The sequence below is a fragment of the Magnolia sinica genome, chromosome 3 (assembly GCF_029962835.1).
Source record: "Magnolia sinica isolate HGM2019 chromosome 3, MsV1, whole genome shotgun sequence".
Classification (NCBI taxonomy): domain Eukaryota; kingdom Viridiplantae; phylum Streptophyta; class Magnoliopsida; order Magnoliales; family Magnoliaceae; genus Magnolia; species Magnolia sinica.
The window spans coordinates 52,184,551-52,211,802 of record NC_080575.1 but is presented as its reverse complement, the minus strand read 5'-3'; the positions used below and the strand labels follow the sequence as shown (position 1 = coordinate 52,211,802).

Genomic DNA, 27,252 nt, shown 5'->3' with positions numbered 1-27,252 from the left:
GTTTCGGTGGCATTGCAAGGCACAAGCAACACCTTGCACATTTACCGGAGTCAAATACAAAAGCATGCGACAAAATTACTCTAGAAATCCGAAGGGAGATCGTGGAGTACATGGAAAAACAATCAAGAAAGAAATGCGATAGTGCCCTACGTCAGAAGGAATATATGGAACAAGATGCATATGAAGATATAAATGTAGTAAATGTAGATGAAGCTACTCCCACTCCCCCTACTTCGACAGGCCAGTCTAGACCACAAGTACAACCATCGAAAAGAGCCCAAGGGCATGGGCCCATGATAGATGGTGTAGACCACACCCCGAGGATGTGGTCGACCAAAGGGGTAGAGGGAAAGGGCCGGCTCAAACAACTTTAAAGAACCGGTATAAACAAAAAAAAATAAGAAAACCACAATTCAATATATTGCTAAGTGGTTTTACCAAACCGGCGTTACTTTCAACGCCGTTAAATCAAAAAGCTTCAAAGTAATGATTGAGGCTATAGGTCAATTTGGACCTGGGCTTAAACCTCCTTCATATCATGAAATGAGGGAGACATGCCTAAAAACTGAAGTTGAATATACACTATCCTTCATAGTTGAATATAGGGAATCATGAAAAATATATGGTTGTTCACTAATGGCCGATGGATGGACCAATAAATCTGGTCGGTCTCTCATTAACTTTTTGGTAAATTGTCCAGCTGGGACAATGTTCTTGAAGTCAGTGGATGCGTCGGGCCATTCACACAGGAAAATATTCGTTTAACTTACTAAATAGTGTAGTTGAAGAAATACGTGAGGACTACGTTGTACAAGTAATTACAAATAACGCAGCCTCTTATGTAATGGTCGGCCGTCTTCTTATGGAGAAGAGGCAATGTTTATTTTGGACCCCCTGTGCGGCCCATTGTATTGATTCTATGTTAGAAGATATAGGTAGATTATTTATAAATGTGATTGCAAGGGCTAGAAGAATCACGGTCTTTATGTACAAACATGCCCTTCTTCTCAATAGAACGAGAAAACACATTGGGGGTAACTTGCTACATCCAGCAGTCACCCATTTCGCTACAGCCTTTTTAACACTACAAAGGCTATATGCAAAGAAATCAGAACTTAGAAGCTTTGTAGTGTCGGCCAATTTTACAAGTGGGCCTTGTTCAAAGAAGGCTGAAGGGAAACGGCTTCAACAAACAATTCTTTCTCAAAGTTTTTGGACTCAAGTGGTAAAGGCGCTAAAATCATCTGAGCCCTTAGTCACTGCGATTGGTGGACGAGGATGAGAAGCCCGCAATGGGCTACATATATGATGCGATGGAGAAGGCAAAAAATAAGATCATGGACCATTTTAACTATAGAGATCGTGATTACAAGCCAATTTTAGATATTATAGATAGAAAATGGGGTAGCCAAATCCCATCCCCATTATATTCGGCTGCTTACATCCTTAACCAAGCCTGTTTATTCACTTTTACTGATCCAGCAGAAGCACTAACTATGCATATGGTTAGATTTATTGATGTCTTGGAAAGAATGATTCCAGATAGAGAAGAACAGGATAAGATCTCAACTTTGTTGGACTTCTACACAAAAAGTAAAGGGATATCGTAATAAGACATCGGACAATGAAATTACCCAGTAAGTACTGCTATGAATGAATGTTAGTGTACTATCAACTGTGTACTGAACTCTTACAAAAAGTTTTTCTACAAAGTGTCTCTAAGAGACGAAGACTCTAACCTATACTTAAATTGTTTTTCTCAGCTGACTGGTGGGCTGCCTATGGAGTGGACCCGAACAGGAAGGATCCAGCTCTAAAGAAGCTGGCTATGAAGATTCTTGGACTCACGTGTTCTGCCAGTGGTTGCGAGCGCAATTAGAGCACGTTTGAGGCGGTAAGTTTAGACTGTTTAGTAATTGTTTTGTTTTTTTTGTAAACTTTAATTTTTTAGTGGCCTAAGCTAAATTAATTACCTAAATAGCTAATGCCAAATGCGCTTTCTTTCTTGCAGATTCATACCATGAAAAGGAATCGCCTTGAGCAAAAAAAGCTCAACGACTTAGTTTTCGTTCAATACAATCAAAAATTGCGAGAACGATTCCAAAGTAGGAAAGAAAAGCCCGGTTTCTTTGACCCTATCTACTTAGATGAGTTGGATGCAGATAACGAGTGGCTCGTAGAGACGGAGGACCCAGTATTTGCTGGAGAGGATCTGACATAGGCATAAGTTGAAGATGCCGCATATGGATCAACACCTGGTGAAGGTAGTAGTACCACTCGAAGGCGAAGGACGGGGGGGAGCCAGGGGGCGAGTAGTAGCCCTCAACCCGTTGATGAGATTAAGGAGATTGAAGAAGGAGAAGGTGATAATGATGATCAAATTGAAGATCATCCACCATTGGAGGTTGATGAAGTATTAGTACGTACAGATGACGAAGAAACGGAAGAAGAAGAAGTGTATGTGGAAGAAGGAGATGACTCGAATGATGATGATGGTGGTGGTGGTGGTGGTGGTGGTGGACTTGGTGGTGATGTGCCACAATGGATGCTAGATCAATGTATATGATTAATGATTATTGATTAGATAAATAATAAATACATAACTTCTTAATTTTGTTTAATGCTTGTCTCATAAGTCTAAGTGTGTTGATGTTGATGTTATTGATTGTTGATAACTTGATATATTATGTATTGTATGATTTGTATCTTGTACATGTAGTGTTGAATGTTGAATATGGTATTTGGTATTTCATATTTCATATTTGTTATTGTTATTTGTTAAATGTAACTAAAATGTTAATTGTTAAGATTTAAGAAGTTAACTATATAGTAATTTGTAAATTGTAAATGTATGATGTATCATTATCAATTTATCATACATTCATATGTATGTAATTGGTTGGTTTTTTTTTTTTACTTAAATTAAATGTATTTCATGTCCCAATGACATGTAATAATTTATTTTGATTTTTCTGATTTTTTTTGAATTTTTTCTGATTTTTTTGATTTTTTTTTAAATTTTTTGAAAAAATGCGAAAAAAATAAATAAATAAATGCGACCGCATATGTGATTGTGCGATCGTATATGCGCACACGCATTTGCAATCACACAGGATCGCATATGCTATTTGACAACATTGGGTGGGTTCAATTACCATTGTTTCTTATGGTATGGTCCACTTGAGATTTGGATTGCCTCATCTTTTTGGGCTCATGCCCTAAAATAAGTTGGCAAAATGATGATGGGGTGGCATGGATTTCACATAGATATCAATGTGGGCCATCTCATTTTTTGGGATGGGCCTGGGTGGCATACAAGGTAGATTCAATGATTCTACATCATGGTGTTTTATGGGCCTCACCATGAGGTATGTGTTTATCCATGTTGTCCATCTATTTTTCCAACTTATTTTAGGGCATGAGACCAAAAAAGAGGCTGATCCAAATCACGGGTGGACTACAACACAGGAAAAGCAATGACTGAATGGCCACCATCAAAAACTTCCAAGTATGGGTCATTTCTCGGATTTTATTCGTACAGGTGAGCCCCTTGGTTTCATGATCAACAACACTGTCAACATGGTTTCTCGGATCTTATTCGTACAGGTGAGCCCTATCGGATTTTAAATATTAGATGTTGTCCTGCGCCTCTTATTAGTTGTCCAATTCAAGGACACCAATCGAAGGGTTATTATAATTCTATTAAGAAGGATATAGTGCATGGTCCATCAATCAAAAAATTATTTTTGAGAGACATATGAATTGAGCATAGGTAAGCAAAATTTGGTGGCATGAAAATAACAAGCTTTATTTCATACTTCTACAAAAGATAGAAATTGAGAAAATAGGGGCAAATATGACAAATTGCTAAGTTTCAGACATTTATGGCTTGTATTTACCAAATAGCTTTTTGTGAAAGAAGTACTTAAGATTGTTCTCCAATTCCTTTCGGGTGGTGTGGATACCTCTAGCAAACACCACTGGATCTTGTGGCCAACCATTTGTCTTCCGAAGCAAGGAGGCGTCGGGCATCAGGCGTCTAGAAGATGTAAAGACGGCTATCATGATGAAACGTCGCATGGAAAGTGCAGTTAGAGAAGTCGTTCTGGGCAAACCATGTAAGAGATAACTATCTCACCAATTCCATTGAATGGTTTGCAATACCTAACCCGCCCCACCCCTCGAAATGATCGGTGCGGTAGTTAGGCATCCTTAGACGAAAGAGTGGTCTTTCAGGATTGGAGAACTGACAATAATACAATGCCGCCTTCTCTGAAGATTGAGGAACTAGAAGAGATCTAAAAAAAGAAAGATTTATCCGAGAGAAAATCTAAACAATTACATCAAATCACAAACTAAACGAAAGTTGCCCCTTCTTCATCAGTAGCTTCTGCAACTGATGCCTCAGATACTTCAACTTATCAATTTCTGACATTGGTCGTTTTTGTCACTGCATCATACGAGACCAAGACTTCTCTCACTTCAGCATCCTCAAATTTAGGAGGATTCGATTCTTCTATTGGGGCACCCCCACATAGGAAATACTACGGGTTGGATTGATCGTGTGTCCATGGGACAAATCCCATTTGAAATGGATGGTGTGAGTTTGTCAAATGCTCAACAAGCCACTACATTAGCAACGCTTAAACCATGTTCTTCAACCAAGTTTGTTCAGTGGTCATAAGTAATTGTTCCGTGGGGAAAATCTGGGCTGAGACTACAAAGAATTAAGCAAAGTGTTTGTTCCTGAATGACGGTGTTACAATCGAGCTCGCCATGGTCCTTCTCTTGCCGCCTTTTCCGAATGAAAGGAGGAAATATTGTTCCCATGTTTCTAATTATTGTCAAAGCTGGGCTTGGCTGGATGCTTGAACCCAGGTGGGCAACCCCCCGGTCCCGCAAGCACCAACAACTGTCAATCTAATAAGAAGAAAGTGATAGGCTCATGTCATTAGGGGTTGCCTCAAATTGACCTGTCAATTCAATCAAGGAGCACCCCAAGCACCTACTGAACAGGCTAATGATTGCATTAAATAGCCACATACGACTACTGATGAAACCATATAGCGAAGCACCTAACAAACTTATCATAATTGCGGTCTATCAAGATTTTGTTGGTGTTCAGTGTACTGTACTGCATCGAAAAGAATGTGCATTGCATTCTACTCTCAATGTCCCAAAACGAGGAGGCCATAGAGACTCTTTTTTGTTCCTTTGTCTCGAACTTTGTGAAGAACTCCATTCTATCTCTCCCTCCTTACAAACAAAAAAGTGGGGCTGCGCCCCAGTTTTACTTTACAGATATTAGGACTTCTTTCAGACAAATTACCAAACAAATTTTTACGTACTTATAAGTAGTAAAATTCAGCACTTTGAAGTTTTCGTTTCTTAAATTAATTTTCAGACCTTATTTTTCAGTTTACCAAACGGCACCTAAATCTCTACATTGTAAATGTAAATTTGCATTACAACTTAATCAACAGTATGAGTATACAATCATAATTTCCCTCGCCAAAAATAGCTATCCAGATTGCAAATGGCCCATAATTCGGATCATGAAATTCAGAATGGAAAACGTAGGGATTTTGGTGATTTAGATAACATTGTTAAAAATTAAAAAAAAAAAATTAAAAAGAAAAAAAGAATATGACAGGTCCCAAGGCAATAATATACATCTGTGTTCATCTCAATCCAAGCAAAACTCATGGAAATAGCATTATTTATAAATCAATCTGACTAGGTATGTATAGCTATATGATATTAATATTGATGTACTTATGAATGAAATGAACATTTCCATCATTTAGTCACCATGAATATACTTTCTTCGCTAGGAATTATTTGACTACATCTTGTAGCAGAAAACCATTTCAAGTTGTTCATTCACTCACAATGTAAAAAGCTCAAGAACAGTGCTCCAGCAAGTGTATCAACTTACTTGAACACAGAGATGAGCCAAAGCCAAGATTGGCTTGGCCAAGCTATGATCAAGCAAACTACAGCAACAGCCCACACGGCGGAAGAGATTACAAGACAGGTCTTGGAGACCTTCTGGTTTCCACGCTGTACAGAACACAAAGATAGGCAGGTAAAGTTGTGATGCTTTATTGTCTAAGAAACACTGCATCAGCAACACTAGGATAAAAAACAATGCCACTCAAAGAGCAATAACATCACTTACTTCATAGATGAGAACTTGGTACAGGGTTATTGCTGTCAATAGAACAGCATGTATCGAGAAAGCAACATCATTTGCAGCAACAGGAATCATCTGCCACAAAGGAAGCTATTGTAACATATATGTCTACTGATACCACCGATAATTCTTTAGGTGAGACAAATTCAGACAACCATAATTGTTATATCTGTCATTTTTATTTTTATTTTAAATTGCTTGTAACAGCATGGAATAAGACCTCCGGCCGTTAAATCATGCAAGAAGGGTATCTGGATTTCAAACTTCAACTGATAAATTCCATTTAATTGAAACTTGAAAATTAATGATATGATAGACGCTGGCCCCAGTTAGTTGGGATAACGCTTAGATGATGATGATGATATGAATAGAATAGAGATGAGCCCCTTTTCAAGTGAAGCATCATCCATGTTATCTCACCTTCAAAAGAACTGTCACATTCACTGTGAGGCCCATAACCAACTACAAACATCACATCATCATCATGACCACTCAAATATTTCAAATTGGTTCATCACTTTTCAATTATCCACATTCCACACTTGATTCTAATTCCCTGGGACATTCAGTTAAGGCTCTAAATAAAATAAAATGAGCTATATTTCATGTAGTGCAACAATGTTAACTTTTTTAAAAAGAAATATTGTATGCTGCAGTCTCCAGTAACTAACTCTTTGGATCTTCACTCATCAAAATAGACTTTCTTTTTGTAATGGTCTTCAAATTCAAATGGTATTGGAGTCATAGATGTATTGTATAGTGTTCATTTTTTAAATGAATACATGTACACAAGAGAAGTTTATGCAACAACTTCAAGCTTAAGGTAGATCACCCTCCTCAGGTTTTCAGAATGAAGAACTACAGTGTTTTTTTAGCAAGCACCATGTCAATGACTTGATCAAATCAGTTTTCATCATTAAAAATTGACTCTAAGAACAGTTGTATGGATTACTCTTTAAATATAATAATTAAAAAAAAAAAAAAAGCATTTTAAAGTTTCATGTTGTTGATTGAGTATAGATAATCCCTAAATGAGATGATAGTCATGGTAATAAACCATTGAAATATTGTGAATTAAGAGTCACTGCACCGAGGACCTTGTCTCTCTCTCAACCAATGTTTTAACTAGTGAATAGCATGTAGTGCAGTGCTCACCACTCTGAAGCATGAGGCATAAGCTACATGCTACAAGATTTTTATTCAAGGTTGCGCTTGGTTACACCAATTTCATGAAATTTTGAACCAAATTATACTGATTAATAATGAAATTTAACAAAATTGCATGATATTCGGTGCAACCAAATGCAACCTAAAGTGATAGGAAAGGACAATGATTAAATATAAAGTTAAAGAGGAGCAACAAAAATGATTTAATATCGTTACCTATATTATTTTACTAAAAGCATTGAACAGATTATCTAATTTTATTGAAAATAGAAATGTAACAAATCATTGAAAACATTAATTGATTTTAATGTTATAGTGAAAAATAACTTGTAATGTAAGGTACATTGTGTGTAGCGTATAAACTGTATCGTGTAGCATATGCAACTTATCATGTAGTGTAGGGTACACGCGACCGGTGTTCGAATTATCTCCAATAGTATTGAAATATCCCTAATATTATCTTTATGTCCAGCTCAGTGATACCAATAACACTAGTAGCAATACCGATAACAATGGTAGTATCAGAAATTCCATGTATTAGCAATGTATCGCTAAGTATCGCCAACGTATAAATATCACTAATGTAATCGTCAATATTTTCAACTATGTAAATTCTAGGTGTTGCTTGTATTGCCAATGCATCAATATTGCTAATGTACCGCCACTATTTTCGACTATGTAAATTTAGGTACTGCTCGTATCATAAGTGTATCGATTATATTTCAATAATATCGCCAACATATTGATATCATCAAAATTTTGTTTATTAGAAAAAATAATAATTATTTCATATTTTTTTCATGGGCATAGGTTGTATATAATGTTCAATTTCTCATTGATAATATTGATAATATTGATAATATCTCAATATTATTGATATCGCAACATGCACGATATTGAGACCACAATCTTTCATTTCCTTTTCAACTGTTGATGATTTTTTTTATGAAATATCATGTGTTGTTGATATTTTGCAATATTGATATAAGGTTGGATGGTTAAATAGGCTGGATGGGACAGTTGGATTGATTTCTTACAACAACACATGCTTTTAAGGCCCCAGTAAATGGAAACTTGTTGTGTATGCATTCTTTTTGCAATTTTTTTATTTCTAAATATGCAAATATGTACATTTTAACATCTCTTGAAGTTAGGCTGAAAATTCCACCGTTTTTCCCATGTTTCCCCGCATTTTCCATTATCAATGATATCGATATTGTTTCTGTATCCCTGGCCAGCAAAACTTGTAGCGATACCGATACTTTGAACACTGCACGCGACTTGAGCTATTTTAATGAGCTACATAACGTTAAGGCTAAGCTACGCTATGTAGCATATGCTACACACTACATAGCATAGCTATTTAAAACATTGCTCTCAACAAATGTTATTCATCTCTTCACAAAAGTTGGATGTATGCAAGAAAACTATGCCCATCCCAACCAAATTGCTTCTAAATAATTATTATAGGGACCTTTTGGAAGACTATAACATTTCCAATGGTCTAGTAGGGGGTTATCTAGAAATCTCAAATGCAACTCACATAGCATCCAATGTCTACATCTAGCCCTAAAGCAGAACTTCAAAACCATAACAAAAAGCTCAAGAGAATTCTTTGCACCATGATTGTTAACGGTTATGGGTATGGGTCTATGCCCCACTTGGATATGGTTATGGGCCTACAATCCATTTGTTTCCTAATCTTTTTGGTCTTGGGATATGTTAGACATATAGATATTCGTATTAGGGGTAGTTTTACCATTTTCGCTATTTATCACTTGAGTATAAAGGAGAACGAGTGGGGATGTACAAACTCTCCTCGTCTTCTCTCAATTTGTCTTCTCTCTCTCTCTCTTCTTTTTTCTTACTTTCTTCTTTTTTAATCTCTATTCAAATCTACACATTATTAGAGCACATCTAGAAGTGGTCCAGGCCTCGTAATCCTTCCCATTCAACCCCAAGTTGCTCGATCTAGTTTTGGGTACCTTCTAAAGACGTAGGGGACTGATTGGACCTTAAAGGAAACATATTTCGGTGTTCTTTTGTGCAGAAAATATGTTGTTTTCTACATTGTTCTTCAAGTATAAGAAAATGCTCACAAAAAGGAGAGTAGATGCCTTAACGGATGATGAAGGCTTGATGATTTTTCTTCAGGTGATGTTTAAAATTGCTCGTTTATGTTGGTTGCATTGTGTGATGTAGTTCTTCGGTAGAATATTCTCACCAGTAAAGTTGTGTGCGATGTGGGAATGGTATTGACATGGTTTAGGGTAATAACATACAAAAAATCTCTATGCTATGTTAATTTCGACATGTAGTTGTGTCTGTATCTCCTTCTAAGATTAGCGTTTTCATTGGTGTTTAAGTAAATTGATCATGGAATGGCTATGGAATCCAAAAGTGTAGTCGTTGGTTCCTCATCTCCTGGGAAAATGCAAGGACCCCCCTTCCATGCATCAATAACTTCTGTAAAGTTGAATGGGAAGAATTATCTTTTATGGGTCAAGTCTGTTGAGGTATTCCTCTCAGCCCGCGAAAAAGATTAGTACCTCATGGATCCTAAACCAGAGGAATCTAATTCTAGATATAGACAGTAGATGCGTGAGGATGCCCAAATTTGAACTTGGTTGTGGAATAGCATGGAGTCTGAGGTGGGTTCTAATTGACATTCTTAAACACAGGAATAGACATCCGGGATACTGTGAGGAAGATGTACTCCTCAAAACAAAATATTGCTCAGGTGTATCAATTATACAAGGAGATCTTCTCATTTCAAAAGGGGGATAAGCCCCTTGGTGAGTACTTCACAAAATTGAGTAGAATGTGGGAAGAGCTTTCCATATATCATGCAATTACCTCAGATGACACCCTCATGAAGAAGCAGTGGGAAGATATGAAAGTAGTGAAACTTCTATTTGGATTGTTGAAAGAGTATCAATCGGCAAAAGATCAATTTTTAAGAGGAGCTTCCATTCCTTCAATGGAGGAGGTTTATGCAAGGCTTCAAAGAGTCCTTTTGGTAAATGAATTTGACAATATTCATGTTAATGCATCTGATAAAATTGCATTGGCTTCTTCGTCCAGTTATTCTAGTCTATGTGGAGGCCATGGTGGACGTGTTGGGCATGGTGCTCTCTGTTGTGATAAAGGCGGTAGATACCCATGGAGAGGTAGATGTGGTCGTGGTGGTTGAGGAGATCGTATGTCATACTCATTGTGGCTCGACAACTCATATTGTATACTTTTGTTGGGATCATCAGGGAAACCCCAAAGACTAATCAATCCCTTATGGTGGAGGATGCTTCTTTCGATGGCGGACCCGCCACTCTCACTTCATCTAATACTAATGGTGATCAGATTAATGTTTCACTATCATGGGATGAATATGCACGTTTTTATCTTGTAGTGGCTCTACATCCAACAATGTTCCCTCCACCTCTATAGCCACTTTGGCTCAATCAGGTAAAGATCTTGTCTCTTGTCATCTTCTGCTTCCTCTTAAATCATCGACTCTAGGGCATCCGACTATATCTTTGGTAACCACAATCTTTTTCTTCCTTTAATTATGTTTCATCAAATATGTTGGTTACTTTAGTTGACGGTACATCATCTAATGTCATTGAAGCTGGTACCACTCAACCTAATGCATCTATCTCCATGTTGTTGGTTCCACATGCACCCAAGTTTACATTTAGCCTTTTATCTATAACTACAATTTTGAATTATTCTACGCCCTTCTTTCATTCTTATTGTGTTTTAGGACCTCAAGATAGGTAGGATGAATAGTGGAGGCCGTGAGAGGAATGGTTTATACTACTTGGACAGAGAACCAGTAGGTGTGGTAGTGCTTCCTACGGATTCAACAATTCAATAGCATCGCTGTTTGGGACATCCGTCTCTCTAGAATCTATAGACTTTCATCCCATCACTTCCCAAAGTATTAAAGTTGGAGTGTAAAGCATGCGAGCCTTGTTGGTGGTTGAGTGCAAGGCATCTGGTGGAAGTTACTCGAGCCTTGTTGTAAGAAATGAATGTTCCACAGATCTTTTGGGGTGACCCAGTACTTACTGCGTGCCATTTAATCAATAGGGATGCCTTCATCAGTTTTAGATGGTAAAACACCATTCTCTCTATTGTTTCCTAATCAACCAATTTTTCCTACTCCAAAAGTATTTGGTTGTACTTGCTTTGCTCATATATTTGGGTTAGGTCGAGATAAACTTTTGCCTTGTTCAGCTAAGTGTATCTTTTTGGGATATTCTCATACTCAAAAGGTTTATCGGTGCTATTCCCCCACTCTTAAGAATCAATTTGTGATTGTTGACGTCACCATCTTTGAAAATGTTACCATTCTACGTTAAAAATGAGTGTACTGTCAAAACTACATTTGTGGAAGCTCCCTTGCCGAGCTTATTTCCTTTAGAATTTGATGTTAAGATGCTACACCCCTTATATTTCATCTCATGATCAAATCGCAGATTTCTTCATTAAGGCTCTTGGAAAGTCTCAGTTCGACAAACTTGTTTCCAAGCTGGACATGCAAGACATCTATGCTCCAGCTTGAGGGAGAGTGTTGCCGGTTATGGTATGGGCCTATGGCCCACTTGGATATGGTTATGGCCATATGGTTGGTCTTGGTATATATATAAGACAGATATTTGTATTAAGGGTAGTTTTGCCATTTTTCTTTTTATCACTTAAGCAAAGAGGAGTGGGGACATGCAAACCCTAATCCTCTATTTTCTTCTATCATTCCCCCCCCCCCCCCCCCCTCTCTCTCTCTCTCTTCTTCTCTTCCTTTCTTCTTTTTCAATCTCTATACAAATCTACAATGATAATCAGAAACAACAATATCCACTAATCTATGCCTACACTAAGCATATTAAAATTGATGAAGCTTTGGTTTGAAAAGCAGCAATGACATCTCATATCAGGTATAAAATTGCAAATATGTTGACCTGGGCCTGTTTGGATGTCTGATAACTGGCAAACTGGGACATTGTCTCCTTTACAAATTTTGGTAGTGGGAGTGTTTAACCAACCACAAACTCATAGATCTAGTGGTTGTGTCATTTGGATTTCTAGCCAAGATCTCAAATGAGATGATTTTCTTGGACCCAATATCATCATATCCATACATCGGGCAGCCAGTGAACTAGAAAATTCACTGGCTGTGCATTCGTCCAAACAAGGACTGAACTTCCATCTAAAGGTTATCATAATTCCTTTTTATAGTCAACCTTCCAATGCACATAGTGTCTAGTAAGCTTAATTGAGTGTGAAGCTAGATGGAACTCTCCAAATTTCTTCTCAATTATAGTAATTTTTAGGCCCACAGAAGAAGCAGCATTGGTAGTGAATTAATGTCAGTCCAATGATCAAATTCACCATCTCAATTTCAATTATAATTATAGTAGCAGCAGTAGTACATGTGGTGGTAGCGGTAGTGGTAGTACTACTACTACTAATAATAATAATAATAATAATCAGAAGAACAACTCGTGTAGGTTGCTTCTCAACTTCATCAACATCATCATCACAAGAAATTCATGGACTTAACAAACCAGTAAACAATATAAAAAATAAAATAAAATAAAATAAAAATAGAGAACTGCAAAACACAAACCTCATCATAACCATACTTCTCACGATATTGCCTTTGAATAACGGGGCTGAAGAAGAGTGCCACGTTGTAGATGAGATACGAAGAGTGCTTCGTCATATTCAGCACCAGGAAATCGAAATTCAACCCCACCACACTTCAGAACACAAATAAAAGCCAGAAATAAAAATCCTTGAAAAATAAGAGAAACTCCAAAATTCAATCCAACAATATTTCAGAGAACAAAACCCAGAAATTAAAACACATGAAAAAAATAAAAAAATAAAAAATAAAAACAAGAAAACGTTAGAGCTCAGTTTATTGCTAAAGAGTATCACATGCAGGTCCTGGGATATTTTAGCTTGTGCCTGGGTTATGTTCACTCGTTTATTTATTTATTAGTCTTTTCCCATAGAATTCAAACTGGGTGGAAGAAATGGAGATGCACCTCTAGAGTTTTATGTACACCGTGTGCCACTCAAGCTGAAAAGGGAATTTTTATAGGATATCTATAAGAACAGCCATGCTTTATGGGAGGGAATGTTGGGCAGTTAAGGAACAACATGTTCATAGGATGTGTAGCTAAAATCAGGAAATTGAGATGGATGAGTGGCAAGACGAGGAAAGATAGAATTAGAAATGAATGCATTCAAGGGACCTTAGGAGTAGCACCAATAGGTAATAAGATGAGGGAAAGTAGACTTAGATGGTTTGGTCATGTGCAACAAAGACCAAGAAACATGCTGGTTAGGAGTAGCTTGTACAAGTTGAAGGCTCTAAAAGGACAAGGGGAAGGCTCAAAAGGACATAGATGGGGGTAGTGAGTGGAACGGCAGAACAAGATTCATGGAGCCAACCCCAATTAATTGAAGGCATACTTCAATGATGACAGAGGTAGTGAGCCAACCCCAATTCACAGATAAGGCTTCAATGATGATGATGATGACGACAATAATTTTTTAGTCTCACACTTCATAGAGGGAAGGTATGCTTGGTTCTCCTCTATATAAAGGAGTCCTCCCCATTGCATTTTATACTTAATAAATATTTTAAAAAATAAAGTTGTTCTCTTCATAAAAGAGAAAACCCTTTCTAGTGGTCTTGAAAGCTTTCCCGTTCTTTTTTTGAAGAGCTATGAATGGAATTTTATTAGAAAGCAAACCAGCAAAAGCCAGCAGAAAAAACAAGAACAGAAGATTAGGGAAACAAAATAGACTGAGCTATAGACAAGTCAATATGTATAAGAACCACGGCCCATTCAAATACATCTCTCCTCCCACACTTTGTGGGCATTGTCAAAGCAACCAGCATTGCATTCTCCACAAAAGCTTTCCCGTTCTTGCCTTGAGAAATATGTTATTTACATGCAAACAGTGGTAGGGACAAGAGGGTTCCCCTTCATTATTTTCCTTCAAGAAAAAACATGATTTATTCGCAATCTTCCTACACTCGTTGTCTCAATATGGCAAGATCGTGTGATTTTGGCTTCAATGTAATGAGTGTGCCCAAGAAAAGTAAGTTTTCCATTCTGTGAGATTGAGCAAGTGGTATCAGAACATTAGTTCTAATTGTAGGAATGGAGCTTGTAGGCATTTGCTTGGACAGGATTAGATTTGAGGTCTACTTCAAATTGAACAACTCTTATGTATGGATCTGACCATTAAAGTTAAATCACATTGATGATCTGGTTTTAGATTGAACTGCTTGTAAATATACTTGATCTTATGAAGGTGAGGTGTGTTGATGCAGAAATCTGGTTAGCCCCTTCCTGGACCTGTTCACCTGCACAAGGAACGGACAAGGAAGACCCTGGCTAGAGCAGGGGAACCTTTGATGCCTAAGTCAGGGACAGGATCTGGGTCTAATTGAATATCGAGTGTTTAGGGCTAAAAATAGCGTGTACCTTTGACCATTAGAGGCCTCCCTATTTATAGTTGAGGAGAGGAAGTAGCATGGAACGGATTTCCTTGTTAAGTAGGAGGATCTCGAGCTCACGATTGTGTCACAAATGAATCCCGTGGTCAGGAACCCACGTATCCAACTCAACAAACAGTTCCAAAGCCCAAGGGATGAGATCGAGTTCGATGGAGGAAGTACTACAAACCCCGAGGAAGCCTAGCCGCCCGACTAAGCAAGTAGGTCGGTACGACCTAGGTTGGCACTCAAGGTCGGCATTCAAGGTCAGCACCTTAAGGTCGACACGACCTAGGTCGACACATCCCAGATCCCCTACTTCTCTCTGGATTGGAAGATCGGAGCAAACCCGTGTAAAAGCAATGGGAAGAGGCTATCAGGACTCATGAAGAAGTTAAAGGCTATAAAAATTGGACATCAGAAGGACCTTCTTTATAAATGGAAGGCCATCACTTTTTCGACATACGTGGACGAGCTCCCTCATGTCCTCAGACAATACTCAACATGTCTCTAGTGCGCGGCCATTTCCTTGGTCCGACCTCAAGGGGAGGTCAGTCCAATTAAGCTCCGTCTCCAACTAACATCTCTATGTCAATTCCAGATGGTCCGACCTTATCTAAGGAAGATAGACCCGAAATCTTCTCCAGAGATCATGGGATTCATCCGTGACACAATCATGAACCCAAGATCCTCTCCGAGGATCTCAGGGGATCCTCCTACTTAACAGGAAAATCTGTTCCATGCTACCACCTCTCCTCAACTTTAAATAGGGAGGCCTCTAATGGTGAAAGGTATGCACTATCTTTAGCCCTAAACCCTCGATATTCAACTCGACATAGATCCTGTCCCTAACTTAGGCATCGGAGAGTCCCCTGCTTTAGCTAGGGTCTTCCTTGTCCATTCCTTGTGCAGGTGAACAGGTCCAGGAAGGGGCTAACCAGATTTCTGCATCAACAATGTGTATATCTAGCATAGATTATTGTCAAATCATGCTTAGACGGAGAAGTGGCGTCTGGAGTCGGAAGGAATGTTGTTTGCATTCAAGCAATCTATTGGCGATGATATTCTTGTTCACAAATGTCGAAATACCAAAGTAAGCATCAAATAGTTTTGCTAAGTAGGTCTCGATGAGCGTGCACAGACAAACTACAAACATTGGGAAATGAGGTTGGTAGTCTAGAAGAAGAGTAACTCTCATCAGAGTATTTGCTTCTGAAGTGTGCAGAGTAATCATGCAGTTGGATTTTTTTTTTTTCACACAATTGAATCTCAAGACCAGGATTATAGAGTCTGAGCCACAAACACTCTTAATCAATGGCCTACTGATGCAGAAGGCATGCATGTGGTTAAATAATCAATTGAGATCAATCAGCAATTTAATCTAAATAATTAAATTTCACAAACCACGCTAAATCATCACACATCAAGAATTGAGCATTTGATTATGAGAAATTCAGTCCACATGTAATAATTATGCATTGCATGACCATTAAAACACTAATTGATAGGATCTTATGGATGTAGAAACATCCAATTAGCATAGGAATTAATTTACCTTCAAGGGGAAGTTAATACTAGTTAGGGTTTTCTCAATTAGGGTTTAGGTTAACCTAGGATTCATGGGATTTAGAGGAAAACTGAAGTTAGTGATGGGGACATCATGCGCGCACGTGCACGCACACTACCCCCCTACGCACGTATGTACGCAGGAGGGCCCCACCATCGATCTGGCTCTATGACGACGTCTAGGAAGGGTCTCCTAGCTAGAAGACAAAGTTTTGGTTCAAAAGGATGGGCCCGATAGTCAAGAAAAGTCCATCATGGGATCTCATGATCATGACCCACTCGTCGAATTGATTTCATATTTTAGGTTTTGCTTATTGTTATTATTTAGAACATCGTGAATGCTTTAGATTTCTTTGTTTGGTTTTTATTTTAGTTTACTTCATCGCCAAGTAATAGGTTGCGCACATGGTGCGAGTTTTTGGGGTATAGGGTTTTCCCTATAAATAGACACCCCTTGTAGTTCTTTTCATTTATTGAAGATTAATAAAAAAATCTGCGTTTTCCTACTCTCTGAGTTGTGAAGCCTAATTGGGTGTGAAGCCCTCCCTTCATTGAAGGGTTAACTACCGTGGTGCGAAGCCACATCTATCCCGATTCGCCCCCAACTATCGTCATCTCTACTACCCATCTTCTATCATCCCTACTTCTCATCTCACCCCATCATCTACACTTTGAATCAATCATCTATTGCAATAATTCTCCTCCTCACATTAGAATTTCAAAATCTGACCCTACAAGAGGGTTGAAACTTCAACGGAGCACTACGCACAAACCGTACATCAGATCGAGCTGAGATATGGGGGTTTTGGAGTCCATCCCTGGCCGACCAGGGCCAAGGTGGCCTTTTTCTGAATAGTGGGCCTCACACACGTGCGGCCGGGATCATACACTTGCGTTTGGGTCATTGTTGTTGTCCACTCGTGCGGTATTTCTCTGGTTCGTCTCTCCTCTCTTTCACTCCGCTTTCACCCAAAATCCCTAAACCTAACCCTAAATTACTCAAATCTCCAATTTTATGCTCCTTTTCTTACCCTAGGGTTCCTTGATTTGAAATTGGTGAATCCCTTGGATTAGGGACTGATTATTATGCATGTGTGGATGATTATTTCTTCTCTTTGAGTATCGTTTGGTTCATAATTTTTATTGATCCAAACCTATCATGTGTAGGCCTGGACCCGCATAGATTCCCCTTAATTGAATGTTTGAACTTTCGTGTGGGATATGGAATTTGTGTAATTATTTATAAACTAACGTGATCTTAAGCCTGAAATCTCGCATATCATATTTAATTTTCATGTCCTGCATCAGTTAGGGTTTAGGTTGTTTGGTTGGCTGAAGGATTTGGGGTTTTAAGTCTTAATTGTTAGGAATTGAAGAATTGGAGGGTTGGGTGTTTGGGATTTTAGGCCAATTAGGGTAATTAGGAACCTAGGGTTTAGACGATTTGAGAAATTGGGAAATTTGGGGATCTAGGGTTTAATTAGGGTTAGGGTTAGGGATACAATGTGTTTTTATGGGGAAACAAGTAAGGGAGTAAGGGAGGTGTATTTTTGACCGTACAACCAGCTATGATGGCTTACACGTGTGGCCATACGGTCACACGTGTGGACTATTTTGGATAGGGTTTGATGGTTTCAAGGTTTGTGTTTGGTTGGGATTAATTAGGACGATGAAAGGAAGAAGGAAGGGATTCGGATGGGTATAGATCAAAAGGGAAGAGTAAAATGGTGAAAGTTTGAGAAGAATACCTTTCGACAAAGAGAGAGAAGATGAAAAATAAAATGAAGCCTCGCACCTACCTCGAAGAGGAATGGTTTCACACCAAACCTACTATCCAAATCACTTGGAAGCAATCTTCAAGTCGCATGAAGAAAGAGAGAACCTGGGAGAAAATTACAATTATGCCCTTATTGTCATTTTACCAAATCACCCCTAAATTTATTTTTTTTAAAAAGAAACATGACATAAAGCTCATAAAAGGTCCAAAATGTAAAATAAACTAACAAATAAACCCTAAAACAAATCTATGCCATCAAATGGTCTATATGTCATCCATCGGGCCCCACAGGTGGTCGCGATCTCAATCCGACAGTGATAATTGTCCCCGATCGCGATCCAACGGTCGAATCAATGTGTCAATGAAGATCAATGGCCCAATACTCCTTGGAATGTAGCTCATGATTATTCGGGCCCAGTGGGCCCCATGTACGGGTCGTCTAGTCAAAGAGATATCGATGCCCTTCTCCTCGCATACACTCGGACAGATGATGTGCAAATGTCCTCATCAACTCTCCTCGGCTGAAAAGAGTTCGCCTCTGGCAAACTAAAGCTCCTGTATCGCTAGAGGATATTCGGGTCTAAACGTTGTAGCTCTGTCTCAATGATCCACATGTTATCGGAAATCGACCTATTCTTCCACTTGACGAGGAATTTTCAAAATTCCCCATAACAGGTGGAGACCACTTGCTCATCCAATATGTCTTCAATTTGTTCACTTCTAGCCAAGGCGTTCCGTAATGGTAACGGTGGTCATAACGGCCACCGCCATTACCTTTACGATATGGGGTATAACGACTGTTACGGCCCCATAACAGTCATTACGGTCTCTATTTTTTTTTAATTTAAAAAAACCCAAAAAAAACCTATATCTGCCCCGTAATGTTGATTAAAAAGTACGAAAAACATGTATGTCCCATAATAGATCATTATGGGGCTATTATGGCCTTTATAGGGAATTTAACGTGCTGTTAACGGCAATTATAGGTCATTTTTTTCCATAACGACTGTTACGACCCCGTAATGTGTGACGGTTGCCACCATTACCTTTACGTAACGGCCTTTACGACACATCATGCTTCTAGCAGGTAAGGAAGGTAAGGGTGGCAAGGGCTAGGATGATGGATCAGGTAAAGGCCATGAATCAGGGGATAGGTCAGGATCACTATTGTCAGGGTCTATGTGAAGATCTAAATACGGGCCAAAAGGTGAAGTAACAGAACCCTTATACTGTACTAGATCTTCCACATTGAAAGTAGAGCTAATTGTTGAGGGTCAAATAGTCATACCAGACCCCAGTTATCGTCTGGATTTACGAACATGGTACTATTTAACGGCCCCATTTAATCGTGTTCGTGATACAAGGTGTACTTACGAGCTTGGACTGAAACAGGATGCTTAAAGCACGGATTTAACGCTCAGAATTCACCAAGGCAAGGGACGGACCTCAGGGGACCAAGATCGACGGATTTACACGCCAGAGATCCGAGAAAATCGAGAAACTGAAGTTCAAGTGGCCCAAAATTGGTCCAGAATGCAAGATCACAGGGTTCCAACCATCCGTTCGGCTCGAAACTTCATATATGGCCTGAGAACCATAAATTAACCATACACATCAAATTTGAGCCATTGGATCCCTCTGAAAGTGGCTCAACGGATGGATTAGCCCTTTAAAACATGACATGGGGCCCACCTGATATCTGGATATGCCTTGATTTTGGTTCCAACCCCTTAAATAAGATGAGGAAGGATATGGATGGTGCAGATATCTCACACTACATCACTGTGGACCCCACCTCGAGTAGTGTGTACACCAGCACATGTATACCGGATGTGCACCGGACCGCTTAAGCCAGTCAAACTCGATTTGACCGAGTCTTCTTCACAAAAACGGGAGTTATGTTTTCCTCTCAACAGCGTCAGCACGGACGACAGTTGGGATTCGCTGTGGCCCAACATCGGGGTCCACATGGATGATCTAGACCGTCCATTCGAAGTGTAACGAGCCAACAATTAAGACCTAGGTGGAAATTTTCCAAGAAGTAGCATGTATTAGATTTCAACCGTCAAAACGTAGGATGGACAGCAAAATGGAAAATCAAGCGGGTTGTGTCAGCAGCAATCCAAAACCAACCCTCCAGCTGAAATTTCGTCACGAAGTTGATGGACGGTGTGGATTTCTCAAATGACAGACGCAGTGGGACCCACCAAGCATCAGCGCAAGTGCCTTTTGCAGGCCCTGTTTTTGCACGAACGCTGGATGACTTTTTTGGCCATTGCACGATCATGGCCATGATCGGACAGCCGATCTGGACCGTCCATCGTGTAGGCCTGTCCAAAACGCCCCAAGGGACAGTGTTCTTTTGGACAGAAGCAAGGAAAAATGGCGTTTTCTTGGACTGTCTTCTTGACTGCGTAACAGAGCTTACGCAGGGGAGTTCTTAGCTACACAAGATGTTTCCGATTTTGTTGCTGCGAAGGGCTACGCAGCCGACCACTCCACCGACTATGCATGTAGCCAACTGCATCATCTATAAAAGTAAGAAGACGTGAGAGAGAAAAGGGGCTGGGAGAGAGCAGCCGTGGAGGCATCCAAGTTTTGAGACGTCAGTCTGGAAGAGAGGAAGAGGGAGAGAATTTTATATTTTTTCTCTGGTTTGTTAGTTTTCTTATGCTTTTTGAAAGATCTAGCCCATTCATGTCGGGCTAAACCTCTTAGCTAGGGCTAAGAGGTGAAGCTTGTAGCGCAATGGGAGACTTTTTGCTTGTGCCCTTTGTTTAGACTGAACTGATGTTGATTTTGGTTTAATTAAGGGAATGTTTGTAGTTTTTAATGGTCTGTTATGACTAAAATTATAATGGGTCTGCATAGCTTTGAGCATGTTCCTTTCCTTTTTATGATAATGACGTCAGGAAGCCCTGTTGTTCACCATCGTCTCCTGAGCATGGTTGGATGACGGAACCCTTCCTAACCTTCATATATCCTCTGATTGGTTGTTAATTAGTTTAATTCTGTTGTTTACTTTGTCTCCTAGGCATGGTTTGGTGATGAAATCCATTTTAATTCTTATACCTTTCATCTCTTGAAAACTAGATCAAAGGAAGTTCAGTTTTGATTTTCATGGGTACACCCTTCAACTGGATGAAGATGGGACTCTAAGTCCAGTTGAATTCTTGAAGCAGGCATAAGATCTCCTTGATCTCTACAAGTGGATCCTCTGAATCCCTAGTTTCCTTCCTTTGAATTTTCTAAGTTTTAGATAAATATTTCATCATTATTCCCTCAATTACATTCGATTTAGATTACATCTTAGTCTAGTTCTAGTTCCATTTAGTTTCAGATTATGTGCAGGTTCCAGTCCCTTGGGATTCAACCTCGGTCTCACCGAGTTTATTACTACATCACAACCCTACACTTGGGGAGTGAACACTAATTCCCATGGTATGTGCAACGTTTACTATATAAACATTAGGATCCAATTTCTTTAGTATTTTGTATGGTCCTACACTATGTGCTTGTAATTTCTTAATGGCTCCCTGTGCAAACTTTTCAGGCATCATACAAATCATCAGTCTCCTAGTAAAAATTCTTGAAATTTAAGACAAGAATCAGCAAGTATTTTGTATTTTTCATTACATAGATTTATTCACTTCCTGATCTCACTATACAAGTCATGAATGTGGCGTGCAAATGCTTGTGTAGACTCTGCCTATGAGACACTGACATGGGTATGAGATCTATAGGCTTCCTAGGTTTGTATCCATGCACAACTTCAAATGGACTCATGCTTATGGATCTATTGATGGAACTATTATATGTTAACTCAATAACAAGCAAAACGGTATCCCAAGTCCTGACATGATCTCCCACAAGGCATCTAAGCTGGTTTCCAAGACTCCTATTAACGATCTTAGTCTGTCCGTCTATCTAGGGATGATAAGCTGACGAGAACTGAAGTTTCATTCCCATCATGTGCCATAGTGTATTCTAGAAATAGCTCATAAAGCGCACATCACAGTCAGACACTATGGTCTTAGGTAGACCATATAAGCGTACCACCTTCCCAAAAAAAAAAAGTTTTGCAATATTGGAGACGTCCAATGCTTTAGAGCACGGAATGAATTGGGCCATCTTGGAAAAATGGTCCACAATAACAAAGATGAAATTGTATTTCTTGATAGTCTTTAGTAAGCCGAACACGAAATCAATACTGATATCTTTCCACGGAGCACGGAGCATTGGCAAAGGCGTATACAATCCCGCATTTTGCTTCTTTTGCTTCGCTAGTTGACAAGTCATACACTACTCAATGATCTTAGCTACATCTCGCTTAAGACATGGCTAGTAGAATCTATCTTCCACAAAGGCAATGGTCTTGTCTCTCCCAAAATGACCAACTACTCCTCTAGTATGAGGTTCCCAAACTAAAAAAATCATGGAGGGACGTACGGGGGATGAAGAGTTTGTCACCTTTAAATAAGAAGTCATCAATGATGATAAAACCACGATTTTTTCTCGACTGGCAATCCCCCAATGATGCATATAACTCTCTAAAATCTGGGCACATAGGATACTCTTCCTTTAGTTGCTCAAACCCAATCACTTCTACACTCATGCTTTGTAGTAGCCCACTCAACGACTAAGGGCATCACCTAGTTTATTCTCAACCTTGGCCTTGTATTTGAGAACGAAATTTTATTCCTCAAGAAATTGAACCCTTTTAGCATGCCTAGGGTTTAGTTTCTTCTGGGAACTAAGGTAATGCAAGGCCTCATGATCAGATAATAAGACGAATTCTTGCCTTAACAAAGAATGACGCCAATGGCACAATGATTGAACAGTTGCATAGAAATCTTTGTCGTAAGTGAAATACCGTTGTTTATCTTCATTTAGTTTCTCGTTAAAATAAGCAATTGGATGTCCTTCTTGGCTTAGTACTTCACCTACACCAACACCTAATGCATCACACGCAACTTCAAAAACTTTGGAAAGTTAGGAAGACACATGACAGGAGCATCTGTCATCTTAACTTTTATCTCCTTGAAAGCCTTAGAGGCTGCATTCACTCATTAGAGCTCCCCTTTTCTAATACAATCGGTGATGGGAGTCACAATGAAACTAAACCCTCTAATGAACCACCTATAAAATGTAGTTAAGCCGTGAAAGTTGCACACATCATGGATATTCCGCGGTTCAGGCCAACTGACAATGAGTTTAACTTTCTCTGGATCCACTGACTTTCCCTTGGATGACACAATGAACTTTAAGAAAATAACTCTATCTATCATGAAGGAACATTTATTACGGTTGGCATATAACTTTTCAGTCCTAAGTACACTGTTAACTTGTCTCAAGTGGTTGAGATGCTGCTCCTTAGTGGTGTTATAGATGAGGATATCGTTATACCACTAGGAACTTCCCTATGAAAGGTCTCAACACTTGGGTCATAACCCTTATAAATGTACTTAGAGCATTGTTCAACCCAAAGGGTGTATACGGATTCGGTGATACCCACTTTTGAGATCAATCTTTGAAAAAATGGTAGCACCCGCCATCATGTCTAGCATATCATCAAGACGCAGTATGAGAACTGGTACTTGACCGTGATCTTATTGATGGCTCTACTATCTACACACATGCGCCACGTATCATCTTTCTTAGGAATGAGAAGGGCAAGCACAACACACAAGCTCATGCTTTCCTGAATGAATCATTTCCTCAAAAGGTCATCAAATTGCTTCTTTAACTCTACGTGCTTTGTGGGATTCATTTGGTAATGCAGGAGATTAGGGAGAGTTGACCCCGGGACAAGATCAACGGCATGTTGTATGTCTCAATTAGGTGGTAGCTCATCCAGTTGGTCATTAGGAAAAACATCCTTAAACTCCTCTATCATCGAAATCACTTCATGTGGCAACTCTACATCAACCTAGGGTGTAACTTCTCCATCCACCAAGGCATACACCTCGGAATCATCCTTAGTCTCTTTCTTAAATTCTTTTGTGTTTATAAAATGCAAAGACCTGGACTGAGGTTTCTTCACATCCTTCTGATCACCCCTCTTGACATCTACTTTCTTATCCGAGGTGCTCTTGGGCGGGAGAGAGTTCAAGATAATCCTCTTGCGTTCATACATAAATAAATACACATTCAAGCGACCAAATTATGTTGCGTCTCTATCATACAACCAATGCCTACCCAAGATGATGTGGCCAACATTCATAAGCAACGTATCTTTATAAGATCCAAACTGGACACGGATAAGACACTGCTGGGACACTAGAATGGAGGATGTGTCAAGCCCAGGCAACATGATATGGTCAAGGATGAGAGATGGGCTTTAAACTTAGCTAAGCCACTGTGCTCGCTGAGACCACAGTGGTGCAACTACCGCTACCCATAATCACTTTACAACTCGTCTGCACACTTGACATAAGTATGGAAGATGGCTGTTTTATGTCAATCGTTGTTCTCCTTAGCCTACGTTATGGCACATCTGACTATTGCAAATGGCATTCTCTCATATTCCTCTGCATCTTCATCACTAGCACCAGTCGCATCAGGTTGATATACTTCTTCTTCTTAATTGCCCTACTCATTTACCTCTTCTTCACATTTGCCAAGCATGAGGGGCTTGTTCCTCTCTTTCGAGGGACACTGATGCGCAAAATGACTGAATCCTTGGCAATTAAAACATTGCACTTGTTCACCTCCCCTCAAGGTATTCAAAATCGGTTACGTAATGGTCGTAGCGGCTGTTATGTAACAGAAATAGTCATAATCCTTACGCGTTACAGGGTCGAAACGGCCATAACGGCCTGTAATGGAACCGTAACTGCCCCGTAACGGTCCTGTAACAGTTTTTTCAAAAACAAAAAATGGTCATAACAGTGGATATGGGGGCCGTAACGGCTGTTACGGCCCGTATCATAACAGTAATGGTGGTGGCCGTTACAGCCACCGTTACCATTTTGGAACACCTTACCTCCCCTAGAGTTGGTACTTGTTATACCTTTACCAAAATTTGATAAAGCTCATAAAAGGTCCAAAATGTAAAATAAACTAACAAATAAAAAATTTTAAAAAAAAAAATTTATCATCAAATGCCCTATATGTCATCCATTGGGCCCCACAGGTGGTCGCAATCTCAATCCGATGGTGATAATGGTCCCCGATCGCAATCCAACGGTCGAATCAATGTGTCGATGATGGATGGACTGATTTAAGAGTAGGTTTGGAATGAAAATTGGGACAGAATTTGTGGATATATAAATATATATATATATATATGGGGTAAGAGAAGAGAAAAGTGAAAGAAAAGAATCACCCAAGAGCAAAACTTGCTATGATGCCAAATCAAGAAAAAAACTAAGTGCAATGAAGTTCAATGTACCATATTGAAAGTTCAAATCACACAAGAGAAAGATGCAATGACTGTGAGCAAGCTAATCAGTTCTCTAGTCTTCTACTAGAGATCACTACATCCAACCCCCCGACCCTCAACACACTACGTCGAGAAACAAGAGAACTAGCTCAAAGAAAATATCATTCAATTGTGTTTTTTCCATAGGACATACGTATTATAAATAATGTGTTTACAGGGTTTCCTCATCCCTAACATAATTTAAAGAATCTAAAATTAGGATTCTTTGCCAAGATATCTAAAATAAGGAAAACCTTAAACAAGAAAAATCTAATAACACTTATTAACTAACATAAAAATGTCTAAAATAAGAAAACCCTTAAACAAGAAAAAGTAATGCTTATTTCCTAACATAGAAATATGAAATAAAGGAAATTAGGAATATGAAAAAAAGGAAATTAGATATCTCTAAAATAAGAAAACCCTTAAACAAGAAAAAAAAAATAATACTTATTTCCTAATATGAAAGAAAGGAAATTAAGAACAAGCTAAAAAAGGAAAGTGGGTCTTTTCTTGTGCACACATATGGTGTTTGCACATGTGGGATGCGGGGTGATTGCATCAATAAGACTAACAGAAGATAAAGAATTAAATCCCACAACAACTCAATAAAAAATAACCCACTAGTTATAATCCATGGAACTGAAGATAAGATGCCGAAATCCAATACAACAACACTTCCAAAAAAAAACCCCCCACAAGGGAAGATACTGAATCAACCCAATGCAACAGAAAGAAACATAAAACAGAAACTAAAATCAATGAAAAAGAATATAAGCTACAGAAAATGAATGGAAGTATGCTACAAAAACCAAAACCCAATAATAATAATAATAATAATAATAAAAGAAGAAGAAGAAAAAAAGAAAAAGAAAAAGAAGAGAAGATGCTGAAATCAAACCCAAGGCAGTTCAAGAAACAGAACCCAGAAAATAGATATCCAAGAAAAGGGACAGAAGGAAAGATGAATAGAAATGAAATACCTTTTCCTCGTGTAATTGAGGATGACTTGAGGGTAGAAACTTAAAGACCAAGAGAAAAAGGCGATCCAACCCAGAACCTGGTATGAGATTTCGAGGGGAAGAGAATGCCATGACGCCATTCTCTCCGGCGTTTTCTCCGGAAAGATGCGGAAGCTGAAAAAGACCGCGAATGGCAACGACCAGACCAGACCAGACCAGACCGTGGTTAGCTTTCGTTTTACAGATTACAGGAATTGATATGTAAACCCACCCTGGTTAGCTTGCAATCACCTATTTCTCTTCTCATTAATCCTCCTACTAGTCTGTGTTATATTGATTCCCATATAACAAATAGGGGTTGGAAAAATCAATCCGGTGGGCGTAGAATGTAAATAGATTCTCTTGGAATTAACCACGGCTAATGAAAAAAGAGGTCTCAAGTCCAACTGGTTGGACTACAAGGTATGGTCCACCCACCGGATAACTTCCGATCTGTCAAGTGAATGTGAAATCTAACCCTTTCAATAGGTTCGGTCCTCAGGGAGGTTCACTAATAGCAAAAATCAGCTCAATATACAACTAAGGCGAATCACGTCATCTGAAACAATGTCCAGCCATTGATTAGTACCAAAATACAAGTATAGT

At 39.0% G+C, this 27,252-nt stretch overlaps 1 protein-coding gene and 1 long non-coding RNA gene across 3 annotated transcripts in view; one reads left to right on the top strand and one right to left on the bottom strand.

Moving 5' to 3' along the window:
- The window catches only part of LOC131239915 (cystinosin homolog), a 60,969-nt gene extending 34,034 nt beyond the window's left edge, over nucleotides 1-26,935 (bottom strand). The window contains exons 1-4 of one of the 2 annotated variants that reach the window (XM_058237845.1): nucleotides 26,629-26,935; nucleotides 12,990-13,122; nucleotides 6,182-6,271; nucleotides 5,939-6,063 (exon numbers count right to left, since the gene is read on the bottom strand). In XM_058237845.1, coding sequence (XP_058093828.1) covers nucleotides 5,939-6,063; nucleotides 6,182-6,271; nucleotides 12,990-13,122; nucleotides 26,629-26,747 — 467 coding nt within the window. In that variant the 5' untranslated portion in view covers nucleotides 26,748-26,935. The remainder of the gene's footprint in view (nucleotides 1-5,938; nucleotides 6,064-6,181; nucleotides 6,272-12,989; nucleotides 13,123-26,628) is intronic. The other variant, XM_058237844.1, reaches the window with a different exon arrangement.
- Nucleotides 1,522-2,644, top strand: LOC131239917 (uncharacterized). The gene is made up of 3 exons (XR_009168484.1): nucleotides 1,522-1,637; nucleotides 1,764-1,894; nucleotides 2,012-2,644. It is a non-coding gene; the product is annotated as an uncharacterized LOC131239917 (long non-coding RNA).
- Nucleotides 26,936-27,252: the final 317 nt, after the last annotated feature.